A 25077-nucleotide genomic window follows, 5' to 3' on the forward strand; every position below is an offset into this window, starting at 1 on the left:
AAATATATATTATCATTGTGATTTAACAACTGCGTATTATGAAGCTTTAGCTTTCATACATATGATTTATAAGTTGCACCTTAATGCAATCATGTAACTAAACCCAAACTAAAATTATCACAACCAAGTTCTATAACTTTCTCAAGATTAATAGATTTCTCTTATATGTGATATTTTTTTTTGGTTGTTTTGTTAGACCTAAGATCACCTTTCCAAGCGCACCATGCTCATATTTCACCCTTTCTGCATATGCAAAGATTTTGGTCGTACACTCGTGGCGTTTAAGGCTTTACCATGGAAACTTATAAATCGCCTAAACTGGTGACATCAAGGAGACTGATAGATGCACGGGTTTCTTCGACGCAGCAGCGCAGGTTAGGGAGCACTAGTGTATGTTTAAACATTCGTTTCCTGCACTGATAACGTGCTGCCCGAGAGACATGCATTTGTACTTGTCATCTCCAAACGACACAGGAAGCAAACTTCTTAGCTATCCTGGTTGCACCTTTTTCCAGCTCGCAGACGCGTTTAACCTGAAATGCGAGTAAGAAACGTCGACATCGTAACCGGAAAGCTTTCATGAAGCTTAAGGTTTGCATTTTCCACCGTTCGGCTTTTCAGGCAACAAGCAAGCGTTCACGCTTGGCTTTGATGCTTGACATTATGGTATAATTGAACGCTTTCACCTATACATCATCCATTTCTTTTCAGGTTTGATATGCAGCTTTGCATTTCTCCAAGCTGAAGAAGGAAACATGAAAGAAGAAGCTCATGCATCAGAGGGCCAAGAAAATGTGGCACAGGAAGCTTATACGTCAGAATATGGAGACCGAGGTAGTAAGACAGAGAAAGGCATGTTTGATGGGGGTGCTGGCCTCTCTCCAAAGAACCCGAGCCAAGCTCCAGAGCAGATGTCTGGCAGTGTATTCATGAATGGGGATGCTGACTTAGATGATGACGATGGCGATGATGATGATGCAGATTATGATGATGCTGATGAGGACGATTCATTAGATCTCAAACACTTCGAACATCTGTTCAGCAAGTTTGCTATGGATCCCATACGGGTCAGGGTTCATGACATAATCATTGAAGGAAACAATCAGACACGAGACTCAGTCATAGAAAGGCTGCTCGAGCCAGTAAAAAATGTGCAGACAACTAGAGAGCTGCTAGAGGAAGCTGCTAAGGCAAATGCTCGCCTCGATACTTTGGGTGTATTTGACAAGTGTATAATTTCTCTTGAGCTTGGACCTGTTGAACTGCCAGGAACAGCTAATGTCATTGTCAATGTAGAGGAATTAAAGAAGCCATATAGTTTTCTGATCAGATTAATGAACAAATCTGAGGTACGCTGGTCCTGTAGTTAGCTGTATTCTAGCATGAAATTTGCTTCTGGCAATTTCTCTTGTTTTCTCACATGGACCTTCATCTAACACATTTAGTATACCCATACCCTTGTGCCTTCAGCTGGATAACTTATACATTGAACTTTGTTTGTAGACCAAGGCCACAATGGTTGATGGCACCATTATGTTGAAGAATTTGCTTGGCTATGCGGAAAGGTGGAATGTTGGAGGTAGCTATGGCTGGGACGATACTTCTGAAGTCAGTGCTGGACTTGAGTATCCACAGTTCCGGGGTCTGCCAGCTTCTTTGGTCACCCGAGCTTCAATATTTACACAGGATTGGCAGAAATATTCCTCTTTCAAAGAACAGCTGTTGGGACTTTCAGTGGGACTGGTAACTGAGGATCACCATGATATTAGCTACAACATTACATGGCGGAACATGGAAGATCCAGATCACACGTCTTCTCGCTTTATTCACAGACAGTTAGGGCATGCATTGCTTTCGTCTATCAAGTACACCTATAAGCTTGATAAGAGAGACTCTTCCCAGAGGCCTACTAGGGGTTATGCGTTCAGATCAGCAACTCAGCTTGCTGGCATTGGGCCTAACAAGCTTTTACGTTTTGTACGCCAGGTTTGATGCTTTTCTAGTCTATGGATGGTAATTCTTCTGTGTTGCACACTTATGAGCATGTGGGACGTGTCTTGTGCAAGCACAAATGATCATCTTATTTTCTCACACTATGACTAATTGTGACATTGATCAACAACACTTTGTTGGCATCTTGCTCTGTGAGTAGAGATATAAAAGCTACCAGTTGATTCCACTGTCACTAAAAGTAAATGCCACAATAGAGGAAATGCAGCAATGAAAATACAATGAACTACCTATGATCAAAACCAATGGAGATTTTGTGTCAAAGAGTCTTTTTAGGATGGTTGGGACAGGTCCAGCACAACTACGTCTGGCTGTAAATATATATTGAGTGAGAAATTCTGATGCAACCAACCCTAGATCAGCCTCAACTAATGGACAAAATGCAAGGACAACATGTCACTACTGCTTAAGGTTTTAATGTTCTTCAATGTTTGAGTATCCTAGCAATTCATGTAAAGTACTCTGCCAATTTACCTATCTTCTTTTATAGGTTAGGTGGTAAATAATGTGTACATAGATATAACTTAACTCAAAGTACAGTTTTGGAATCATGTACATTTTGAGGCATTTGAATACCTCTAATGAAGAAACAAATTGCATGACTTCAAATTGGGACATAAAATAATAGCGGACACATTCACCATGCACCATGTGAAAGAGTATGGTCAAATTAGTAATTAGTAATGGACTTCTAATGTGGCATGAATCTCTGTTTTATCTCAAGTAGACTGGTATGAAATTCTATTCTATCTGAAGTTGTTCAAGGAAACAGGTCATGGGTCACAAATCAAGCATGCCTTAGCTGCTTTATGAGGGTTTTCACATACTTCTTAAGAAGGGAGATAATAGCAACTCTTGGGTGGCTTCTGTGCACTTGTTGTAAAAAGGGCCCAAACCATTCCATATTGCAAATATAAGGTCTTAAATGAAAGTTCAGACCAAGTACCTTAGGTGTTAAGGTGAACAAACGTTTTACTTCTAAATAACAGCTTCGATTCTGATATCCAATACCATTAGGCTTCATTCCAATGGAATTGATCTTTTTTTTTTGGGGGGGAGGGGGTCTTCTCTTGTTCAACAAAGAGAATCAGTTTGGTCTTTTTGGCATAACAATGTTTATACTCCCCCAATCTCTCTTGTATTTGTGTTGTTGTTGTCTTTGGTTATGTCTTGTGTTTTCTTTCAAAGACAAGAAGTATTTACAATCAACCTTCATTGTTGCCCTAGCAAAGCTATGCTAATGGTCCACACTCCTCTTGAAGGAGAAGATAATTGGTTGTATGATAAACTTACTGAGAGGTGAAACTTCTTGAGTGTTTTGTGTTTGTTATGCCATTGACAAAGTAGGGAAAACCAAATCTTGTCCAATGATTTGTTGGTGAGTTTCCAGCTGCTTTTTATCAACCCATGCACTTCACATTAAGAGTTTGAAGCCTAAGGACAGATTGCCTTAAGTAGTACATGGCTTGTAAGATAGTTATTGTGTCTCTCTTTTGTTTGAAACTGAGCAACAACATGTGAGAGTGCATGTTGGAAAGGAAAGTGAACAACAAGAAAATAGAGAAGGAGACCAAAAGAAATGTAGGAGAAAGAAGGAACAAATTGACAAAAAATTGAATGATACAAGGCTGTAATGGTCAGACCTAACATGCAGCTCAAGGCATCGATGTGGGTCCCAAATGGAGATACGAGAATGATACAAGAATGAGAAGGGCTGGCTGAATGAGAGATGATTGAGTGGAGTGAGGGGGTAGGTTATAATTAACCAAATTGATGTCACAACTCGCACACTAATTGCCCAAGGCATATAATATAGATGCTTAAGTTAGGCGACCCATTGACAAAATATCCACTATACTAGGAATGAAATGCATTGGTGTGACCTCCACCTAAAGTGTCTAGGATTGATAAAATGATAGACAAATAGTGTGTCAGAGCTCCAAATGTCCTTGTCTAACTTAGAATGAGGCTCACAACCTACAAGTAGAAGAAACTTAGAGATGACAAACATGATTACTAACATCCCCTTCAAGATTGTGGATGTGGTGGAAGGCCAAAGAAGATGGAACAAATCAAAGGGCAACAAGAGTGCCACTACCATTGAAGTTCATTGAGGATGAATGCTAGCCAAGGAGTAAGAGCCCCTCTTGAGATGAAAAGCCCGATCCAACGAGGCCACCATAGGCGAATGGGAGTGGAGAGGTTATGGGACGGGTATGCAAGCAGCAAGTAATGGTGGCTTGATGATGAATGAAAGAGACCATTACATGAAGTAAAGGCCTAAAAGGTTGCAAAGCATCACATGATCTTGGGAATCCCCCTTTGAAATATGAAGGGTCAAGGATTCCACATCCACATCTTTGATATTGTCCCTCTTCGAAAGGGGTGAACCACCAAAGGTGGCGATGTGAGATGGGTGGAATTTGTGGGATGGAGGGTGTACAACATGAATGTTTGCAGCAAGGGAAAACCGCCTAGGAGGACCCTTCAATCTGAAGAGGGAATGGAGCTTATATAGGCTCCTCTTTTAGCAACTTGTCTCAAGAATGGCTTGTGATATAGAATCCTCAAAAAATATGGCATGCTTGGTGGAAACTGTCAGAGTGCAGCGGTGCGGAAGCGTAGGACTGAGAGAGAGAGAACGCAGAGAGAGGAGAGAGAAAGAGACAGTGGAAGATGAAGATCTGCTGTATAAAGTGTGCTGAATACAAAGATATGCAGATATATACACGGGTGCAGTGCGCTGGACTGCGTGTCTCCACCTTGACGATGCAACCTGCTGTTCACCTCGAAGTTCGTTGCAGTTTGCACTGTCTCTTGTCTGAAATCTGCGAACAGAGACGGAATCTACACGTGTCACTGGTCTGTAATCTACGAGCAGAGAAGTGGAGACTGCTGGGGATGTCGGCTATTTATAGCCAAAATCTGACAAAAAACAGGGCGATGCAGCCGACTGTCTGCACAGGTCGGACTGCCACGTGGCAGTCCGACTGTGCAGTCCGACTGCATTGGCGTGACCAGCCTAGCTGTGATCTCTAACACCCTCTCTCAGAGCCGGGGCAGGGCAGAAGCCTGAGGGATCTGGAATGTCTCCGAAGTAGAGCCTGGGGAAGTGCCTTCGTAAACAAATCCGCAAGATTGTCCTCCGTCTTGCAGTACTCCACAGTGATGGTCTCATCCAGAAGCTTCTCTTTGATGAAGTGGTACTGGCTCTCTATGTGCTTCGTTCGGGCATGAAAAATAGGGTTCCGTGCCAAGGCAATGCAACTCTCATTGTCACATTGCAGCAAAGTAGGACGAGTTTGGGGGCACCCAAGCTCCTCCAATAATCTCCGAAGTCACATAGCCTCACATGTGGTGGAAGACGTGGCTCGATACTCCGCCTCAGTAGACGAAAGGGCTACCGTGGGCTGCTTCTTGCTATTCCAAGAGATAACACCTGCACCCAAGGTAACCTGTAGTAGACCGCCTGTGGTCCACATCATCGGCCCAATCCGAGTCGCTCCAACTTGCAAGTACAAGATCTGAACCATCTGTCCCTGCGGGGTAATGAATCCCTAAATCAGACGTCCCCCTCAAATACCGAAGTATCCTCTGAGCAGCCTGCCAATGCATCGTCTTAGGTTTACTCATGAACCCTGCCAAGAGCCCAACAGCAAAACAAAGATCAACCCTAGTGTTGAGAAGCCAAATCAAGGATCCAATCAACTGACGATAGCGGGAAGCATCCACCATAGGAGAAGCTGAATGGGAAGTGGCCTTCCAGTTCGGATCCATAGGAGTAGAAAGGGCCCGACAATCCTCCATCTCAAAAGACACCAAGAGCTCCTGTACATATCTCTGTTGAGAGATGAAGATCCCCCTCTGAGACTGATAAATCTCATGGCCCAAAAAGAAATGGAGTAGACCCAAGTCCGTCATCTCGAACGTCCGATGTAAAGCTGACTTCGTCTCTTGGACCTGCTGTGCATCATCACCTGTGACAATCAAATCATCAACATATAAGACAAAAAGCACACAACCATCCACGGAAGTGTGAACATAAAGCTGCGGATCGGCCTTGGAACGCCGATATCCCAACTGAGACTGGAGGAACGAATCAATCTTCTCGTTCCATGCACGCGGAGCCTGCTTGAGGCCATACAAGGCCTTCTTCAACCTGGAGACTTTCCCATCTGAAGATCCAAAGCCAGGAGGCTGCTCAACATAGATCTCCTCCTTCAAATCACCATTGAGGAAGGCCGACTTCACATCCAACTGGTAAACAGGCCATCTCCTATGGCCAGCCAAGGCAAGAACAGCTTTAATGGTCGCCATACGAGCTGTGGGGGCAAAAGTATCATGACAGTCAATCCCTGGGCGCTGTGCAAAACCTTTAGCAACAAGGCGAGCCTTGTGCTTATCCAAAGAACCATCGCTAAGGTATTTGGTCTTGAAGACCCACTTGACGCCAATCACCTTCTTATTCGGGGGGCGGGGCACGAGTGATCAAGTGCCATTCCTCTCAATAGCCTCCAACTCGGCTTCCATAGCTTTCTTCCATGGTGCGGACTGTAAAGCCTCCTTCACAGAGGTGGGCTCTCGATCCGGCATAACACGGGTCATCAAACAATAGTTAGAGCAAACAAGCTCCGTAGAATGTGCCTGGTGCCGCTGTGACCGCCGCGGACCATCCTGCGGTCCCCACTCCTCAGGAACCCCCTCGTTCCTTGAATCACGGAGTGTGTCACGGGTCCATCGAGGAGGAGGCCGAACCTCCCCTCGTCTTTCTCCATCAGCAGAAGACTCTGGAATATCCACCGGTGGTAACTCCATAGGGGTGTTCGGTGAAACAGTAGACTCTGTGTCAGAAACAGAATCATAATCAAAAGGCACGGGCTCCAGTGGAACTGTAGAAGGAGCCCAACTCTCCCCTGGATCTCCAAGAACGGGATGCTCCTCACCCGTTGATATGGCCGGAACCTCCACAAACCGCACATCCTTAACGGGATTATACAATCGATAGCCTTGGGACTGGGAGCTGTAGCCAACAAATACCTGTCTTCGGGAAGCTGCTTCAAATTTATCACGGTGAGCCTTGGGAATGTGAACATAGGCATCACACCCAAAGACCCTAAAGTAAAAAACATCTGGCTTCGTCCCAAAGTAAGCCTCAAACGGGGTCATCCCTTCCACGGCCGAAGTAGGGGATCGATTAAGGATGTGGACTGCAGTAGCCACAGCCTCGGCCCACAGAACCTGAGGGGTCTGTTGGTGCTCCATCATGGTGCGCGCCATCTCGATCACACTGCGGTTCTTCCGTTCAAGAATGCCATTTTCTTGAGGAGTGTTGGTATTGGCAAACTCCTGGTGAATTCCTTTATCTGCACAAAACCGAGCAAACTCATTAGAAACAAATTCACCGCCCTTGTCGGAACGCAAGGTCTTCAACTTCCGGCCCGATCGGTTCTCCTCAAAGAGAAGCCAATCCTTGAAGTGTGAGAAAGCTTTTGACTTTAATGCCAAAAAATAGGCCCATGTCATCCTGCTGTAGTCATCTACGATCAGCATGAAGTACGAGCTCCCACGCAAGGACTCATTCCTCATAGGGCCACATAGATCCGTAGATACAAGCTCCATCGGTGAAGTAGACCGCCGCGAAGCTGTGTGGGGAATGGCATCCCTATGCTGCTTCCCCCGAATGCAGGAGACACATGGCTGCTGGCTCACCACTATATCCGGCAACCCTCGAACAAGCTGTCCACGTGACGCCCTCCGAAGATAATCATAGTTCAGGTGACCAAACCGAGCATGCCATAACTCTGATTGTGATTGAGAGGTAAGGAGAAGAGTAGAGAGGGCGGTGGAAGACTTCAATTTATAAATGCCGTTCTCCTCATATCCGGATGATAGAACCTTCCTCGATCCACGATCAAGGACTCGCACCGTAGTACTGTCAAACTCCACTAAAAGGCCAAGGGAGCAAATCTTATGAACTGACAGGAGATGGTACCCTAAGCCTGGTACATGCAAAACCTCTGAGGTATGGGTACCACCTCGTCCATCTGGAATAAGCTGCATCTTACCCCGACCTGCAATAGATACTGAAGAGCTATCTCCAATGAGAATCTGCCCACGCGAGGGTCGCAACTGGGCAACACCATCCGATGAAGGAGTCATGTGCTGGGAGGCACCACTATCAACGATCCACTCTCGAGCCTGGGGAGCCGTCATCGCAGCATCAGAAGCATTCGGTGAAGCGTCCTCAATGACAGCTAGATGAAGAAATGCAGTTGATGAGGGTGCAACCACCGCTCCAGAATCCTTGGTGTCCTTCTTGTCTTTGTCAGGGCAATCCTTCTTCCAATGGCCAGTCTTTCCACAAATATGGCATGTGGAGTCTTTGTCCTTGTCCTTCTTGGACTTGTTATTCCCCTTCTTCTTCTTTTGGTCCTTCCCCTTCTTCTGAGAGGCTTGACCTGTCAACGCCTCCGACTTGGAAGCATTCTGTCCCTTTAACTGTTCCTCTTGGTCCAAGACCATAGGAACCAACTCTTCCCACCGAAGAGTAGACTCTCTCTCCGAAGCAATAAGGGCAGGGTAAAATGTACCGAATCGTGGCGGCGACTGGGACAAAAGTGTGATCGCCATGTCTTCGGAGGAAATCGGCTTCCCCGCATTCTGAACCTGCATCTGAAGCTGCCTTAGCTTGTTAATGTGCTCCCGCAGCGAAGAAGACTTGTTTACGGACAAGGTCCGCATCTGTACCTCCAAAGAAACCCGCTTCATAAGGGTCATCCGATTGTACATCTGATCAAGCTCCAGCCATATCTCCCGAGCCACTGTCAAGTGCTCGATGTGAGCGATCACGACAGTAGTACATGATAGAAAAAGAAAGGAACGAATCCTGGCATTCAGTTTGTCCCAATGAGACTGAGCCTTGGCCAACTCCGCACGAGCATCGGAAGAGAGTTTGGACTCATCTCTCACCGAAGGCCGGTCGATCTCCTCTTGTACCAGCCCCGCTAAATCATAGGACTCAAGGATGGCCAACATCATGACGCGCCAAATGCGGTAGTTGTCGCCGTCGAGCTTCTGATCTGCAGGAAGAGCCGGTAAGATAGGCACCTTCCGGTCCATAATCGACTGGAACTCCAAGTCAACCTCTGTAGACATCTTCACTTGAAATGCCTTCACAAACGCAAAAGCAGCCCCCTCTGACTGTGAAAACTCAGCTTGCTAAGGCTCTTCCGCGTCCTGAACCTTCTTCACCCGCCGGAGGCGATGAAAAAGCAAAACCTGCACTTGTAGGCTGAAAACTCAAACTGCCTCCGCGTCAAACAGCAGTAAGCAGCAGCAAATCCACCACCGGGACTCCTTTCCTGCGCGCCCACACTTGCTTCAGCCTTGTTCCAAGGCGCAGCCCTCCTGTTTGCCCTCAAACGCAAAAAACGCAAATTTGTGTTGCGATAGAAACTCCTCTTCAGGTTGATTCTGGGCTCAGTCAGCCCTCTAACACTGCTGTGATACCATGTCAGAGTGCAGCGGTGCGGAAGTGTAGGACTGAGAGAGAGAGAATGCAGAGAGAGAAGAGAGAGAAAGAGACAGTGGAAGATGAAGATCTGCTGTATAAAGTGTGCTGAATACAAAGATATGCAGATATATACACGGGCGCAGTGCGCTGGACTGCGTGTCTCCACCTTGACGATGCAACCTGCTGTTCACCTCGAAGTCCACTGCAGTCTGCACTGTCTCCTGTCTGAAATCTGCGAACAGAGACAGAATCTGCCCGTGTCACCGGTCTGTAATCTGCGAGCAGAGAAGTGTAGGAGACTGCTGGGGATGTCGGCTATTTATAGCCAGAATCTGACAAAAAACAGGGCACAGAGAAATATCCAGTCGGTTAATGCAGCCGCCGACTGCCTGCACAGGTCGGACTGCCACGTGGCAGTCCGACTGCACTGGCCTGACCAGCCTGGCTGTGATCTCTAACAAAAACAACTTGGGTACGGAGTCTTAACTTGTAAGGTCATGATTTGAGAGGAGATGGAAGCCCAAGTCTATAATATGGAGGACTTTCAAGAACAAAGCTTGAAAATGACAGTTGGGCAATAGAGCCAAGGTGACAACACCACAAATAGACTCCGAAGTAATGTCACCAACAATGATTGTACCTCTCATGAGTACGGAGATCTTGTAGCCAATCTCTCAGACGAGTCATATGACTTGATGCACTGCAACCAATGAGCCAAGGCCTCTCAAAAGATGAGAGCCAAAAGAAAGCTTCGCTAATTGATGGATGTGAAGGAATATCGACTTAGTAGTAATAGTGGGTGTAGAAGTAGAAGAAGAGGTAAGCTTTAAGTGCCAATGTAGCTCTGTCCTTTGCTCTCGAACAAAGGTGAGGGTGTTTCTTCTAGCACTTCTCCTTGGGGTGTGAGGCCTTTCCATAGTGTGGACACTTGGGATATTCTTTACAGTTTGAAGGTAACTCCAATATCCTTTACTTGAACAAGATGTTGCAAAGGCACGGCTTTGTGCTCAGGCTCTCTGGCAATCTGTCTCCTTGTGATGTGCATCTTGCTCAAGCACCATTGGGCTTAGCTCCTCCTAAGTGATATTGTCCCTAATATGAGAGATGAGAAGCTGCGTGTGTAGAATACGTTGTTCTTCAATGATGAGATGTGACAAAAGCATTAATGGAAGGTCTTTTGAAGCCATGATCTTATTGAAGATTCAGCCTCATCTCAAATCTCCTCCATCTTGTTGATGTGGTCCTTCATCGTAGGGGAATTTGCAAAAGGGAGATGTCAAAGCTTTAACTCGAGGGTCATGTGATGCTCGAATGTCTGGACTTGGTAAAGACATGCCAATGTGGTCTAGACTTTTGTTGTGGTATAGATGTGTGTTACATGCATGGAATCTGTAAAACTCAAGAAGAGTGAAGAGTGGGCTTTGGCATTGAACTGATCCCGTAAAGTTGTTGAGTCCATGGTCACTTCGACATGGGGATCCACAATAGGTCCAAAAATATGGATTGTCACAAAATCCCATAAGTCAAAGATGTCAAGGATTCACTCCACTTTGCATGATTGTAGAAAACAATTTGTTTGATTTAGATTTTTGGGAGCAAGAAGAAAGGGTAGGGCAGGCACCTGCATGGGAGTTGCCATAATGGCGAGTTGTGGACTACTAGCCATGGAGGATGGAATAGGGATAAAATGATATGATGGTGGTGTGGTAGGAGCTTGGTCATTGTTTGCCCTTTGATCTATGTCATGATCATTGTTTGACCTCAAGGTCTTCATGACGGTCTTGATGGTTGCAATTGTGTGAATGTTGGTATATCGGTCTCAGTTGTCACCTTGAGTGTCCTTGTGGTCCCGATCCACTTGATCCCCACAATCATACTAGTTTGCCATCTTCATCCTTCAAGAATCCTATAGAAAACACAAAAGTGTTGTTGTTGATGTAGGAAGTGACTTGTAGAATGATGTATCTAGGGGTCCGGTTCTTGATCACCTTTGGGGAATCTTCTTAAAATGTTTTAGAACTTTCTTGAATCTTCTAGAAGTTTCCAGAACACAATAGATTTCTTGACATCCATGAGTGTGAAGACTATGCTAGAGCATTGACAAGTGCCCCAAACTCTATGGATAGAGGGCATAGTGATGGCCGTTCACATTCTCAATAGATTTCCTACTTTGGTGGTTCCAAGCATGGTGCCTTTTGAGGCGTATTTCAGCAATGAAATTGAGGTCTCCTATTTCAGGGTATTCGAATGTGATGCATATGTTCACATTGTGAAGGAGTGAGGAAAGATGGATCCAAAGACTTCATGACACCTGTTCATGGGCTACAACTCCTAGTAAGTGGGATAAAAGTCGTATGATCGCAAGACTCGATACGTTAACACTTGTAGGGACATCTACTTCATGGAGATTTTGGTTTTGTTTTTTTTTGGGGGGGGGATTGTTAGCAGCCACGTGCCTCATGTACAATTATCTCTCGCAGGTGAGCCTCGGTGTGAGTCAGACAAGGATAGTAGGAGCTTTGACATTGTGATTATATGCCATTTTTTTGTTTTGGACACTTTGGATGAAGGTGTTACTGGTGCATTTCGTTTTTGGCATAATGACCATTTTGGTCAACTGGGTGGGATGATCTGGGGCTGATAGAGGTCAGCCATTGTATCATTCAGTCTCAGTTAGATTGTTTCTTTATTCTCTGTGATTCTTTTGTCTCTCTTTTCTCTCTGTGCTCGTTTTTCTTTCAGTTGCATACTCACATGATATCACTCGTGAAGATATGCTAGGGTTTGCATAGAGAAAACAAAGAATGTATGAACATGACTAAAATACAATAAGTCAGACAAAACGCAAATAGAGAAGAAAGATAACTTTGAAGCAACTGATTAAATACTGTAAATGAATGAATATGTGTATGGAATGCTCAAAGGCAGAGCTGTCCAACAGCTAATGTCTTTTATGGGGGAAGGTTGAGGGGTTAATCAGCTCTAACCACCAGTCAGAGTTGAGAAGAGGCTGTAGACGTCAGGGCAGCAGGCTGGAAACTAAAACACAGCAGTCTTTGTGGCTGGAGCTGGTAAACACAGCAGTGCACTGCCTGAAAAATGATGGCAACTGGTCACACACAGCAGTCTGGGGCTGGGTGACAGCTGGAAGAAGAAGATCTGATGTTGGGTAGCCTGTACAGCTGCAAAATGCAGGCAGGACAACTCACAGATGAGGGCAGATTGCTGACTTCAGCTAGCAGGCAGTAAACGCAGCACTAGGGCGATAGGTGTTGGAGAAGGTGGTGGCAGTTGTTGCTGGTGGTGGATAGCCACGTGTTGAAAAGGGCTGATGGCTGGAACAGAACAGGATGCCTGGAATGGAACAGGATGCCAAGTGACTGAGCACACCATCTATTTGTAGATGAGGAACCAACCAAATGTGTGTGAGAAGTGGATGCAGCGATGGAAGTGTAGAAGACTGCTGTAATAAACTGCACAAGACAAGAGAGGCGAAAGAGAGACTGTGAGAAACGATAAACAAACAAAAGAACATTGCAAAGAGAGAACTCAGAGATATGCTTGGGAAATGAAATCCATATGCCAAACACGAGATAGTTGCATACAATAGTGAGTCACCAATTGTGTGGACACTAGCATCGGCTCCCTCTCTCCAGTAGGACTTGCTTTGGAAGATTGCAAGTGAATGAATGATATAGGAGGAGGGAGCCCAAGAATAAATAGGCAAAAATAATGCCTAAGACTAGATCAGGTTGGCCAGCATTAAAATGGCCAAAAGTAGTAGTCAGCCAATTAAATAATGCCAGGCGGCCAAAATTAGGGGCCAATAAACTAGCACCCTCTAACTAGTATACAAAAAGAAATGCATAGACCACAAATACATGCCCAAAATCACTATTAGGGGCCAATAAACTAGCGCTCTCTAACTAGTACACAAAAAGGAATGCATAGCCCACAAATACACGCTCAAAATCACTCATGAGCTGGCTAATTTGTTAACATCCTCTCTTAGATCATGGGTGATTTGATATAATACACTAGACAATTATAATGACTCATTGTAGTACATATGCCATACAACAATGACAACGAGAAAGAACCATGGATATCCAAGTATTGAGTGGCCAACCCACCACCAAGGTGCCTCGGAGAGAACATGATGTCATTGTGGACTGTACTAGCTCCTAAAAATAGAGAAGAATCATAGCAGCTCTCTATCTATGTCAACAATACTTTGTAGTAGCATATGTGACCATCCTATCAACAATGCCTTTGGACATACATGATGTCAATCCTAGCTCTAGGATTTTAATACCTACCAAACTTTAGTAGATGCATGCAAAAGGGAAGTCCCTCGCTAGATCCTTTGCACTTGTATACTTGTATAGATGAGGTGCACCTGCTCCACCTCACCAAGTTGCAAATGTCTCAGAATGGCCACCATGTCAAGATGGAAGCCTCCCCTATAATCCAAGGATGTCTCATGCTCAAGCAACATTGAGGATGTATGAGTGAAACTCATTGACTGTGAAGATGTCTGGGCCCTCAAAGCATTGGCTACTCCATCAAACTCTAAAGGGAGCTTATAGAGTACAATCCCCATAAGATGAGCGTTTGGAAGCATAGACTGCATGTGCTGAAGTTGATCATGTATTTTTGTAACTGGAAGTAAGAAAGATTGGATAGTATGCTATTGCTCGAACTTCATTTGGTGGAGTTGACCATAGAGGATCACTATGTGCATGGTTGAAGGAGGCCGAGGCCTCATACAATATGTGAAGCTTCTCTTGCACCTTTGAAGGTGTCTTGCAGGAGGTGACCATTGGTGGAACCTCTTTAGAAAACTGAAATGCATCGGAGAAGAGTGGAATACACACGAGCATCGGGTGTATCCCATGTAAGCACAACTTCCTAATAGTTGTCATGGTCCCAATCATTGGGAAGAGGAGTTGGATTCTAGGGCTGCACAATAGCTCTTGAAACCATGTGCCATTTGACATAGGCAATGCTTTCATAACAACACTCCATATGAGATAGTTAGGGCCATGAAGTTTATCATCGGTAGAGCAATAGGGAGGTGCCATTTGGAGAGGATAGGATGATAAGATAAAGCAAAGAAGAGAATGAGAGAGAGAGTACAGCCAGAATACAACACAGATTGCACTTATCACGAGTTCATGCACAGTGTAAGGACACCTGATCACAAAAATAAGTGCTGAAATAGGGAAAACGTGGTTGAACACAACAAACAGAGAATCAACAGGAAGAAAACAACCAAGAATCACTGCTAGGAGCTTGGAAACATTGTTGCCCAGCTGGAAAGAGCATTAAATGCAGAAAATACAGCAGCTGTAAGTCAAAACACAGACTGATTAGGCATTGAATGCAGGCAATCAGCGATACAGTAATGCAGGGAATGAAAATGCAGGCAGCTGAGCAGAAAATGCAGGCTGCTGTATGTAAGAATCAGGCCATTTCGCAACAGATGCAGGTTGCCTAGGCAGTAGCGGCCAGGGAAGATCAGGATCAGTAGTTGGCAGACCTGCAACAGCAGGAAACAGCACTCTAGGACCTAACATGGGCGTTTGATATTGTGTTAGAAGTTGGTGCAGTGATGGAAGCATGGAAGACTACTGTAATAGGTTGCACAACACGAGAAGAGAAAGAAAGAGAAACTGAAGAACATGGTAAAGAGAACTTAGAGATATGCTCAGAAAATGGAATCCATATACCAAACATGCGCCAGTTGTGCACACCAGTGAGTCATCAATTGTGTTGGCATTGGCATTGCCTCCTCCTCTCCAACAAGACCTGGTTTGGAAGACTGCAAGTGAATGAATGATTGAGGAGGGAGCCCAGGAATAAATAGGCAAAAAATATGCCTGAGACTAGATCAGATTGGTCAACATCAATATGGCCAAGTTTAGTAGTTGGCTAGCTAAATAATGCTAGGTGGCCAAAGTTAGGGGCCAATGAATTGGCACCGTTCGATCAACACACAAAAAGAAATGCACAATTCACAAACACACACCCAAACTCACTCATGAGTTGACTAATTTGCTAACAATGCAGGAGTTTTGCCTATGGGACACACAAACTCATTTTGGCATTAAAGATTAGTTTTGGGGTTGTGTAAATGAGGTAATTAAGGTTTAATGAGAAATGCTCATTTTTTAGCTTAAAATCATTTGCCTTGGTGGCAGCCTTAGTTGACGAAGAGGAGCTGCTGTCCATGTTTGTACCAGCTAGGTGACATCTACATGTTCTATCTACCTTGTGTTTTCAGCTCCCCTAAGCAAGGCAACCTATTTTCTCCCTCTATTTGCTTGCAAAGAATCAAGAGCTCTGACATTGTGATTGCCTGTCATTTTATGTTTTTTAGACACTTTCGATAGGGAGGTATCAATACATTCCATTTTGGTCATTGGGGCAGGCTGATCTAGGTGCCCATATTTTGGGGCTTGGCCAGTTTGTATGCCAATTGTGGCCTTAGTTTGCCTATTTATAGACAGCCTGGCCCCTCACTCCATTTATCCATCAGATCATATTTCCAGCCAGCCTCCATCATCATCATCTCCTCTTGCTGCCTCCATTTGGCACCCATGCTGATGCCTACAGGTGTGTGTTGGGTTTGATAGAGATCAGCCATTGTATCATTCAATCTCAATCGGATTGTTCATTCATTCTTTGTGTTCCTTTTGTTAGCTTGTATTTTGGTAGTTAGTGATCTCTTGGTTGTGAGCTTTGTTAGAGTTTGATAGAGACATAGGAGCTCTAATTGTTTCAGCCCTTTCTTTTCATACTCATTTCTTTATTAGTGAGTTTCAGGTGTGTCCACACTTCTAGAGATCAGTTTCCAGCTCCTTTGCATTTCTTTTTTAGTGGCTGGCGGACGTGTTCACATGTGATAGAGGCAATCAACATTATTATTTTGCGATTTGCATTTTATTTTATTGGGAATGTGGTTGGCCAACATTTTAGGGCTAGTTTGACCAGGTTGGCCAGATTTAGGCATTCCTTGCTATTTATAGCAGAATAATTTGTTGTCTGCTATTATTTGCAGGTTTCTGTTGTAGATTGCTTCAGCACACTCCGACTTCTAGCCTCTCCTCCATCTTTGGTAATGCCATTGGTTGTTAGCCTGATCCTGTGCCCTCATCGATGCCTTGGGAGGTGTGCAAGGATTGATTAGTCCACTCTTTGTATTTAGTTTCCATTGAGATTCAATGCAAATTTATCACTTCATTCTTTTCTTTCTTTGCAAGCTTTCTATTTTCTTCTTTGGAGAGAGACGGATGGTGTAAGAGAGTGCAACAAAAGAGGAACATGAACATAGAGAGAGAAGGGAATAGAAAGACTATAAAGAAAGAAGAGAATGAAGTGATCAATTTGCATTGAATTTGAATGGAAATTGAATACAAAGAGTGGACCGATCATTCCCCACACGTAGGCCAACGCATTAGTGAGGACATTGGATTAGGCTGATGACCAATGGTAGCATTGGAGGAGGAGAGGTTAGAAGTCGGAGTGTGCCGAAGCAATTTGGAGCAAAAAACTTGTGAATAATAGTAGACATCAAATCACCCTTATAAATAACATGAAATTTCCAAATTTGACTGACTTGGTTAAATTGGCCCCTAAAATGTCGGCCGATTGCATTTCCAGCAATAAAATAATGTTGGCAACCACATAAAATGCAGATCACAAAACAATGATATTGATTGCCTTTGCCAGGTATATATAGGTTTTCCAACCATTGAAAAGGAAATGCAAAGGGGTTGGAAATCGATCTGTGGTAGTGTGAACACACCCAAAACTCATTGAAGAAGAAATGCATATGCAAAGAATGGGGCTGAAACAGTCAGAGCTTCTATGTCTCTGTTAGACTTTCACAGAGCTCACAACTAGGAGATGACTGACTGATAAAATACAAGCTAACACCCCCTCTCAGATCTTGGGAGTGTTTGAAGACCCATACACCTTATGTGATGATGCAAAGAAGCTTGAGACAAAGGCTTCGTAACAAGGTTTGTTGCATTGTCCTTGTGGGAGAGTAGGCCGTGGCTAACTCGGCAGAATCCACAATTTGCTCCTGAACAAAATGGTAAGGAACCTCAATGTAAATGCCCTGTGTTAATTGATAGATCTCAAGACCGAGAAAGAAGCAAAGGATACCAATGTCTTTATTTTCAAACTCTTGTTGCAAAATTTGTCTAGCTCACGGCCTTTTGCAACTTGTAGACACAATCCTTCTTCCCCTGCACATGAAGGCCAAGAGGTTGATCATCATAAATCTCCTCCTCTCTAAAATGCCATTCAAGAAGGCAGACTCTATAATCATTTGGTAAACTGGCCATTGGTGATGAGCTACAGGAGCCAAGATAGCCTGAATAGTAGATGTACGGGTTGTTGGTGCAAATGTCTTTGAATAGTCGAAGATTGCCTTGTGTGTAAAACCCTTGGCAACAAGCCTAGCTTTGTTGAAACCAGCCTTTCTTCTTAGAATGGGTGGTGATAACCTGATTTAAGAGTTAATTACAACAATAAATAAATGCACATAAAATGAAATACACACTTTACCATAACATTCTTAGATAGTAGACACCCTGTTGGCCCCAAAATTGGCGCCCCTTGCGGTATCTCTTTAGCTTTCATTCAATTGGAAGGAGTACAACTTGAGATTCTTCAATCTCCTCTTGCTAACCAATTGCTCTTGCTGTCATAAATGACTAGCAAGCCTTTTGGGTCATTTGCCCCTTGATTCACTGAAGACTTATTCTCCAATTTGACCCTTGGCTGGCCAAATGCTGCCCCAAATCAATTTGGGATGGGCTGGCTCCTGAAATGCGTTGGTAATCTTCAATTATTAGTTGCTGATTTCAGTCCCTTGAGCCTTCAATCTCTGGCACGGATCCCAAGGTGGTTGCTAAACCCTAATTTCTGCAGTAATCTGTTGTAAATAAGGGTTTACTACAGAAATTACAGATCAGCCCACCAAAAATGACTGAGATCTCCTCCAAATGGCTGAGAATTGCTGAGAATGGCTGAGCATAGGCTGAAGGAGGTGAGAGAATGCTGTAAAGAGAGAAAAATTTGAGATTTGTCGCGAAGAATTGATCAAAATCAGTTGTTGCCTTGCTATACCAGCCCCAAACGGATGCACCAACAACAATAGGAGCATCAGAGACTGTGATCTTTAGGAGAAAGTGCATCAGCAGCAATTGTCAGCTTCCCAAGGTCAAGAATATGCAATCTCCATCACCAAAATGGTCTCCAATGGCTGGGAATTGGCCCCAAAAGCTAGCAGCAACAGTCCAACACCTCTTCTCAACAGCTCCAAAATGGAAAAACGAGATTTCCCTCTCCCTTCCGCTCTATTTAGCCTTTCCCCCACTTGCATGGGAAAGTTTTACCAAGTGGCAGCTTTCTTAATCCATTTCTAGCAATTTCCAGAATTAATTCAGCCCTTAATCCATGCCTAGAAAATTGACCTTGTCCATCCAAAAATTAATTGGCTAGGCCATTTGCAACTCAAAGTGGTCCCATGCATTAACTGATCCTTGGACAAGCATTAATCCATTAATTAATGCCTAGTCCCTAGTGTCACCTCTGACACTTAATAGCCAGAAGAATCCTCAACGGTAATAGGATGTGGGTTGAAGACCACTCGAGTACCTAGGTGTCAAATAAGGTTAAAATCCTAATTTGGTGCATAAAGAACATTGGCTGAAGAATTTGATGTAGTAAAAGAAAAAATAGTCCCCACTCCTCGAATGGAAATGGAAGAGTTGTCACCAATGGTGACATAGCTCCCTTTGGTATGCATGTCCTGAAACCAATTGTGTTGGTAGGTCATATGTGAAGAGGCTCCACTATCCACGGGCCACAACTTCTCCTTAGTGAAAGTAGCAAGTGTTGTATCTTCGACCTTGAACAAATGTACGAATACAAATTGTATAGTGGTTGGGATAGCCTTTGAATCTTTGGAACCTTCTTTTGGCTTTAAATGGGGGTATTTTTGCCAACACCTCTCCTTGGGACAAGTGTCTTTCCCCCCATGTGAGCACTTTGGCTTGGACATCTTTTTGTCCTCATCATCCTTCTTATAATCCTACTCCTTGTTATTAGCCTTCTTCCTCTTCCTATCTCTCTCCTGCACGTACTTTAAAAGCCTTCGTGGAGCCCGGATCCACTAGCTTCTATCTCTTTGAGTCTCTCACCACACTCCAAAACACTTTTCAAAGAAATGTGTCACGAACCTTGGAAGTAAGCAAGCTGGTGTAGGAAATGTTTGTGAGCATGCACATGAAAGATAACATGAACAGTAGGAGAAAAGAAGAGAGAAGAAAATAGGAATGAAAGAGAAATCTGCACTAAATTTGGAAAGAATGCTGAATACAATGATGGACCGATCAGTCCCTACATACAGCCCAAAGCATCATTGAGGGCACTAGGTCAAGTTGGAAAATGATGACAGCATCAAAAAGAGAGACGAAGACTGCAGCCAGCAGCCTTTGCAAGAGACGAAGGAGAATGCTGGAGTCTGAGTGTGCCTATAGAAGAAAAAGAAGAATTATTTGCCCCAAATTGGAGAATGGCTATATATAGCCAAAATACACCAAATCTGGTGGACCAATAAAAAATGCCATTAAATGCGGCAGTTGGCCAGCCAAATCTATTATTTGGTTGGGCAGCACCCAACGAAGGCCGAAAAAATGTTGACATGGTACAGAAAGTGGCCAATAGGGGCTGATAAGGTAGATCGCAGCCGAGCAAGGTTGCACAAGCTGATAGACACCTGATAGATGTAGAGAATGCACACCTTAAGCTAACTGACAAAGGAAATGCACACTAGATGGAGTGGAAATGACAATTAGAGCTCCAATGTCTACATCAAACTCTGACGGAGCTCACAACAAGGAGATGACAGATTGGTAGAATAACATGGCAGGCTAACATCCCCTCTTAGATTGTGGGAGTATTTGAAGACCCAACAATCTCATATGATGAAACATAGAAGTCTGTGAAAGAGGCTTTATGAAGAGATTCACTGCATTGTCCGTCGTGGGACAGTAGGTAACAGAGGGTTCTAGCCAAAAGTCTGTGGAAGAGGCTTTGTGAAGAGATTCACTGCATTGTCCGTCGTGGGACAGTAGGTAACAGAGGGTTCTTGGCTAGAGCTAAGGCACTTTGGTTATTGCACATGTAGGTGTGTGGGTCTTGTCAATGGAAAGCCATCTCTGCTAACAAGTGATGGAGCCAAATTGCCTTCTGAGCTGTAGAACAAAGTGCACGTTACTCAACCTTCGTAAAAGATAAGGCCACAGTAGGCTACGTCTTGTTGCTCCAAGAGATAGCTCTTAAACCAAGGGAGAACATTAAACCTGTAGTGGAGTAGACTCCATATCACTTGCCCAATCTGAATCACTCCATCTAGCAAGAGTGGCCTCCTCTCTGTATATGATTTGGTAGGATCGAGTCCCTTGTAAGTAGTGCAATACATGCAAAGCAGCTCCCTAGTGAGCCTAAGTAGGAGTCTTCATGAAAGAAGACAACAATGCCACCACAAAAGAGATGTCTAGCCTGGTATGGATGAGCTAGATGAGTGATCCAACAAGACACATATATCATGTAGCATTAAGAAGGGTATCTCCAGTAGTAACCAACTTGGACTTAGGGTCCATGGGGCAAGAAATAGGCTGACGCTTGGCCATACCGGACTTGGAAAGAAGCTCGGAGATGTACTTGTGCCGGGAGATGAAAATGTCCTGTACTATTTGATAGATCTTTAGACCAAGGAAGAAGTGAAGGATCCCAAGGTCCATCATGTTGAACTCTTGCCACAAGATCTCTTGAGTTTGATCAACCTCTTGTGAGTCACTCCTTGTAATAATCAAGTTATCCACATACAAGATGACTAAAACACACCTATCACCCCACAATCTTATAGTAAAGGTTGGGGTTATGATCTGATCGATAAAAGTCACTCTGTAAGAAGAATTGATCAATCCTCTAGTACCAAGCCCTAGAAGCTTGCTTCAAGCCATGGAAGGCCTTTGGCAATGTATGGATATGATCCTCCTTTCCCTAGACAAGATAACTAGGAGGCTGTGAAACAGAAATATCCTCAACAAGGATATCATTCAAGAAGGTAGACCTCATCTCCATCTGAAAGATAGGCTAGTGGTGATGGGTTGTAAGAGCCAAAGTAGCCCGAATAGTAGACATATGTGCTATAGGTGCGAAAGCCTCTGAATAATCCAAACTTGCATTCTGTGCAAAACCCTTACTTGTCCAAGGAGCCATCGGCGAGATACTTGGTCTTAAAGATCCACTTCACACCAATCACCTTCCGCTTCTGTGGATGTAGAACCAACTCCCAAATTTGATTACACTTGATCGCATCGAGCTTCTCTTGCATAGCATGTTACTAAACATATTGTGCAAGAACCTCATCAACTGTAGTAGGCTCATGATGGTGAAGAATTTGTGACATAAGAGCGTAGCTCACACAAAGTAAACTATCTTGCTGGGTCTGTATCCTGGCTGATCTACATGGGCCAGAAGGGGTTGTAGGAAAGCGAGTAACACTTACATCCTCTGTTAGCCATTGTTACCATCAATGGATGGTGATAGGCTCATTTTGCTGCGAGGGAGATTGAGAGGCCGCTAGTACATGTAATGCACTTGTCTAGGAAAGGGAGTTCCTCACTGGGTAAAGGTACATCCCTCTTGTTAAAAGAAGTAGATGATTCCTCAGATAGCTCAAGTCTCCTAGAAGACACCTAAGGGGATGGGGAAGGAGTAGAAATATTGGATGAAGAAGGAATAGAAGTGTGAACACTTGTTAGTGGGACGTGTACTTAGTGTGAAGGAAACTGCTAGGGTTTGCACTGAGGACACATAGAGTGTACGACCACAACAGAAACACAAAGAGACAGACACAAGCACAGAGGGCAAAACTTAAACCCTAAACACACAACTCAAAACTCAAACACAAACAGAAGAAGGGAGAGAGAGAACACAACTCTGAAGTGAATGAATGTTGTAAATGAATGTAAGAGTGTATGCTCAAGGGCAGAGCAATGTCGGAGTGTGACGTCCACCGAAGACGGATCCCAAGTCTGTGACCACTAGTCGGAGTGTAGGAGTGCTGAATAGTGAATGGCAGCAAGCTGGCCACCAAAACGCAGCAGTTTGGAGGCTAGAAACTGGTAAATGCAGCAGTGTACCACTGATTGGAGGCTGAAAACTGTGCACGGTCTGCTGTAAATAGGAGGCTGAAATAGTGTTTGAGAGTGTCAGGGCCTGCAATGCTGAAAACGCAGGCTGGTTGACCTTGGAGATGATGGACAGCAGGCTGAACAGCAGTTTGGGATAGTCTGGAGCAGTCGCCAGTAGTTGAGAGCTGTCGCCTATAGCAATGGATAGGCTGAAGATAATGTGGCTGCAGTCGATGATGGCTGGACAGCAGATGGAGGCGGGCTGTAGGCTGGAAATTGGGCGCCAACAGCAGTAGAGGGTGTGTGGGCTGGTGTAACCTGCAATCATGGATAATGGCTGAATGGGGGTAGCTTGTCTGTTTATAGATGTGGAAGGGCGCCCCAAAAATTAGGGTTTCCACTAAACTCTCTCGAACTGCTCCCCTTTTTAGGGTTTCCACTGAACTCTCTCGAACCGCTCCCCATTTGAGGGTTTTACTCTAAAAGAGCATTTTTAGTGTGTTTTGGGGCTGTTTAAGAGGCTAATCAGCAAGTAATGCATATTTTAGCTCAACACCCCCTCTCAAGCCCAAAATTGAGCTGAAAGATTAGGCTGGCCATTGTGATGTTTATGTACCCCAAGGCGTCCCACCCCAAAGTAGCCAAGACATCAGACAAAGGGTGCACGTCGGCTGCCCAGTGGCCTACCAAGACTACAGAGGTGATGATTATCTTACCAAGGGAATCCAAGTAGTCACCCTAGAGAGGACAGGGCATTGGACAAAGGGTGCATGTCGGTTGCCTAGTGGCCTACCAAGCCCTACAAAGGCGGATGGAACTACATGGGTTTTTTTTTTTTTTGGTTTTTTTGTTTTGTTTTTTTGAATAAGTTAAGTAAATTTGATGGGATGCAGCCGATTGAGTAAAAGTGACCCGGAAGACGGGAGTAGGGAGGGTACACCTAATACATCACAAAACATTACAAGCTAACCCATCCACTCAAGGTGTCGATGACGAGGAAAAATAGGTGATGAGGTATCCAGGTGATGAAGAAGGATGGTGGTGTGGTAACAACATCTGTCGGTGGAAATAGCTTAGGATCCGCGCAAGTGGTGCTTTGCACAATGAGATGCAAAGTATGCTATATGCTAAAGAATGCTCATGTAGCAGTGCCACTTGGATAGTGTCCCTCGTGGAAAAATTGTTCACTTGCCCAAGCGCCCTAGTACAAAGATGATAAAATCATGCAATGCAAAGGGTAAGGTACAACAGGGGGAAGAAGCCGATGTTGAAGACAAAGTGCTGAAGCATGTAGAATACCAAGAAGGGTAGGAAACCCCTCTCAACCTGGATGTAGATGCCAAAGAAGGAAGAGGAGCTTGATGTCGGTCTTCATATGGTGTCGAGAACCATAAGGAATGAAAGAAGATGAAGTGGATGAAGCACCCCGCTAGAAGAGCAAGGTAGAAGTCACCACCATGATAGTATTGAGAGGGATGCTGCACGGTCCGCCTCGGGAGGGGAAACCTTCATGCTGGAAGAAGAGCAAGCACTTCTAGGATGATGAAACTGTGAAAGGAATGGTGCGCATCCCCATGTCTCTAGCCCAAGGAGGACCAAAGCAATCTGCAAGTTAGCCCTACACCGAAAGACAAAACCCTGCAAAAGAGATGAGAATTTGCAAACACAAAGGTTAGTGGTGAGATGCTCCAAAGCAAAACTGAACATAAAGAAAATCTAACTCAAAATAAATGCAATGAATGTATATGTGTGTGAGTAAATGCAACGAAAGACAAAAAAATGGAAAAAGTAAGGAATGAATCCTATGGGCTCGACTCTAAGAGTGCGAAAAATGAATGCTAGACAGACCTAGGATATCCGAAAGGACCTAGAGGCATGCAAATCGAAGAAGGTGGCTACCATCGCGTATGTCCAATAGCAGGGCTCTGCCAAGGGAACGCCTGACGAGGTGGAGAGGAAGGTGAGATGGATGCATGAAGTGCAATTGGATTGAAACCTGTAGACCAATCAGCCAATCTCTCAAGGGTAGTGAAAGAGAGGGGCCACTGAGGTTGTACTCGAGCCACATGTCCAACAACAACAACAATGGGTGCTGAAGGAGCAGATGAAGCAGTCCGGAGGGCATAGCCCCACTAGACTATGCAGTCGCAGCGGTCTGTGGAGGCTTTTTAGGTGGAAGACGTGGGGCCTTGGAGCGATACTCCTCGTCCACATGGCTTGCACTCTGGCAATGTGTGCAAAACTGGTTTTTCTTAGGGAGTTGTTGCCGGATAGGTCTAGATTCTTTGGTTCCATTTGAGGAAGAGGAGTCACCCTTTGATTGGCTTGCCT

At 44.5% G+C, this 25077-nt stretch overlaps 1 protein-coding gene across 2 annotated transcripts in view; it reads left to right on the forward strand.

The window, feature by feature from the left end:
• Positions 1-204: 204 nt before the first annotated feature.
• Positions 205-25077, forward strand: part of LOC148038481 (uncharacterized) — a 50811-nt gene continuing 25938 nt past the window's right edge. Inside the window, exons 1-4 of one of the 2 annotated variants that reach the window (XM_087672578.1) lie at positions 205-390; positions 516-591; positions 712-1349; positions 1504-1986. In XM_087672578.1, the coding sequence (XP_087528704.1) occupies positions 756-1349; positions 1504-1986 (1077 nt within the window). In that variant the 5' untranslated portion in view covers positions 205-390; positions 516-591; positions 712-755. The remainder of the gene's footprint in view (positions 391-515; positions 592-711; positions 1350-1503; positions 1987-25077) is intronic. The other variant, XM_087672570.1, reaches the window with a different exon arrangement.

This window comes from Lygodium microphyllum, chromosome 3, assembly GCF_053477565.2.
Source record: "Lygodium microphyllum isolate KBCC chromosome 3, Lygodium_microphyllum_v1.1.10, whole genome shotgun sequence".
Lineage (NCBI taxonomy): Eukaryota > Viridiplantae > Streptophyta > Polypodiopsida > Schizaeales > Lygodiaceae > Lygodium > Lygodium microphyllum.